Source organism: Plectropomus leopardus, unplaced genomic scaffold (assembly GCF_008729295.1).
Source record: "Plectropomus leopardus isolate mb unplaced genomic scaffold, YSFRI_Pleo_2.0 unplaced_scaffold13298, whole genome shotgun sequence".
Classification (NCBI taxonomy): domain Eukaryota; kingdom Metazoa; phylum Chordata; class Actinopteri; order Perciformes; family Serranidae; genus Plectropomus; species Plectropomus leopardus.
Window position 1 is genome coordinate 1 of NW_024614167.1, and position 3,161 is coordinate 3,161.

A 3,161-nucleotide genomic window follows, 5' to 3' on the forward strand; every position below is an offset into this window, starting at 1 on the left:
AATTCCTCTAAATCTGATGGAAGAGGCTTGGAGGGCTTACCCTGAAAGCCTCCAATGTAGACAACGTTGGGCATGGTGGGACGAGGGAGCTCGAATGTAAAGTCAACCCGCATCAGCCAAATATCAGCTCCCTGCATGAGAGACCACACGCTGACATCAGGTCCAAAATAATGATCACACACAGCCTGGTAAGGCGGATTTGAGACATAGTAATACATGTAAACCAGTATGCTATGAAAGATTATGTTTTTGATTCTTTGGAAAAAGTCCATCTTGTCAGAGAACTCAGAGAATAATTGGGGGGTGTAGGAGAGAGGAGAGGGAGCGATGGCGAAGTGGGCTTCCCCGTTGAAAAGCCAGCGGACATTGAAAACCATGGGAAGCTGGAGATAGTGTGCCACCAGCACGCCACACGGAAATGCAGGATCAGTTAGAATAAGATCATATCCAGTTTCCTTTAGCTCCTTGATTAGGGTCTTATTCTCAAAGATGCTGACGGCCAGTTTTGCCACAGTTTGCTGGTTCTCCCCTATCATGTTGAAAAGATTCCTATAAAACTCCACAAACGCCCATAGTGAGCCTCTGTGCCGCCGGATCTCTATTGACCTCTTCAAGAAAGAGGTCATGAAGTCTTGGCTCTCCAAATTCTGGGACTGTTCCTGGGTGATGGTGATGGAGGTGTAATGAGGTGAAAACTCTGAAATGTACCAACTGGTAGAGGAACGCAGTACTGTGATTTGATGTCCCTGAGAATGAAGCGCCTCCAACAGGATTTTCATGTTAAGCCAGTGGCTTCCATCTATAGGGTAAACCAGCACTTTTCCACCATCACCACTGGAGAACAGAGTAGCTGAAAACAGCAGGATGAACACCAAGGCTGGATATGATCCCATCACTGTAAAAGAGACACAGAGCTTTATTAAACAAATGTTGAAAATTAGCAGCAGTCCAGTTCATTTCAGTACAGTTCATTCAGTTTGCATTGTTTCCGTTTCCATTGTGAAGAGTCGTGGATTTTAACATTAGAACCGTTCCTTATCGTCCTCATTTTTTGTCACCCTTTTGTCGGGGTACTAAGCACTAAAAAGTTGGAGCTAGAAACTCTGCCGTCTGTTCATTGGTCAATAGAGAACGGTCACAGTGCTCAGGGCTGAGTCGTGGCTGCTGTTTATACCCTGACAAGTTTTTTTATGCATTAAGAAACTATAACAATAAAATGAAATAATGTTTTGCAGCCTTTATCATCAGCTGTAGAATTTTTTTTTAAAACTCGCCGGCTGCCGACAACTTTTAAGGTGGAACGTGTACTTGTAATGTTAATCGATGTACAAGTTGACATTGTGAATCCATGAACACACTTTACATTTTATTATGACAAATATGACCATTTTATCTGTTTTTATTGTCTCTCTTGGATGACATACACTATTAGTGTGAGAGTGGCTCTTCAAGCTTTTAAAACAATATTTATTTTGATTTTAAACAGATTATTTGAACTGCATTTACTCTGTCTCCGACCTTGGATGGGAAAAAAAAAACGTGGTGGGGGGTTGTTCGGGACTGTTGCTCCAGCCTGTTCTTTTTTGTTGACATATTGGCATGCAATCCTGTTCTGTGGACGATAAACAAAGTGAAGTTTTCACTCCGCATCACTCTTGAAAAGGATATACAGCAATCAGGAAAATCCTGCTGATCTAGGGTCTATGTACACGTGGGTTTAGGCTACTTTTAGTTCTAATTACACTATATGGAGAGTTTTTGGCAAAAGCAGGGCGGACAACCTCCACACATTGGGCCTCATGCAGTAAAAGTGATGAACAAAGTTCTTTTATTCTTGTTTATATCCACAATTTGTTGTTATTAGTACCCATTGGTTTCTGAGATTCAGTAATGTCTTCCTATTTATGCTCTTCTCTTAGGTAGGAGAAAACTATACGAGTAATGAAAATATGAATCAAGATTCGGTTACTGCATTCCCTGTTTTTTACCTCAAATGTTTTCAAAAAGATATTTTAGTGTACTGTTTAGCTGTGAAATGAGGAAGTTTGTTACCTGACTGCCTTTTTGAAAATACTAGAGCTGAAAACTAAGCACTGCCTATTGGCTCGAGCAAACGTTCTCATTTTTCAACTAAACAGTGCACTAAAATATGTTTCTGAAAACATTCGAGGTGACAAATAGCAACAAAGTAACAAAATCTGGATTTATTTTCGATCAACGCTGCCTAGTTTGACAGTGACCTCAGTTCACAAGCGGTGATTGACATGATTGACAGCTGTGTCACAGACTCCTCGGCTGCTTATTGGTTGTTTTCTTTCAGCTGTGGTAAATCCAAGCACATGTCTTTAGAACACAAAGAGTGGGAGGGGTAATCTAATTTTTCACAAATTATCCATCTCATATGTTTATGTTAATGTACTGGCAGTTTTAGCAAATATGTATCTACTGTAAAATTTCAAATATAAGCCTCGTCCTATTAGACGCCCAGTCCCTTATACTAGCCTGGTGTGGCAACACATTTTGACAGATAAATGCCTGTCTCAATTGGACACCCAGTTACCATGCAGTCCATTTTTATAGAAGTTCTTTGGATGTATAACACCAGGTTGTTGGCTAACTGCTGGAGATGATGTTAGTTAGCTGCTCAGAAAATACATAGAAATATAAATGTTTAAACTTTTGCCAATATGGACATGCTACATACATGGTTAGCTTGGTGAGACTGAGGTTACTGAAACTATGAGCACCAAAGAATACCGGCAGACTAAAGAAGAGAGATGCAAAAAACGAGGTTTAATGAAACAACTTGATTGCATTTCCATCTTTGCTGAATTACAGTTTTATTTGGAAGGAAATTAAAGCCTGTCCCATATAGATGCCTGTCCCAAATATTTGAGTTTACTGATTCAAGCAAATACTAGCCGGGGCTATAAACCCTTTGAAACCTGAGCACAGAGGCCTGGTTTCTTTCAAAAACATGATAATGAGGCAGTAAGTAACTTGATGAGAAATGACCCAAAAATTAACAAAAAAAAAACAAAAATTAAAGAAAATTACATAAAAACTTACAAGAAAAGAAAAGTGAAAATAAGAACAAGGAAATTACCTGATTAAAAAAAATACATATAATATATTCTGTAGCATAAATTCAAATATATAAT

At 39.1% G+C, this 3,161-nt stretch overlaps 1 protein-coding gene across 1 annotated transcript; it reads right to left on the bottom strand.

Annotated features, from left to right (window-relative positions):
• Positions 1–5: 5 nt before the first annotated feature.
• On the bottom strand, positions 6–893 carry LOC121963932 (UDP-glucuronosyltransferase 2A2-like; the record flags this gene model as incomplete). The annotated part of the gene is made up of 1 exon (XM_042514169.1): positions 6–893. A coding segment is annotated over exon 1 (888 nt), but the record flags the coding sequence as incomplete, so codon positions are not given.
• Between the last annotated feature and the right edge of the window lie 2,268 nt (positions 894–3,161).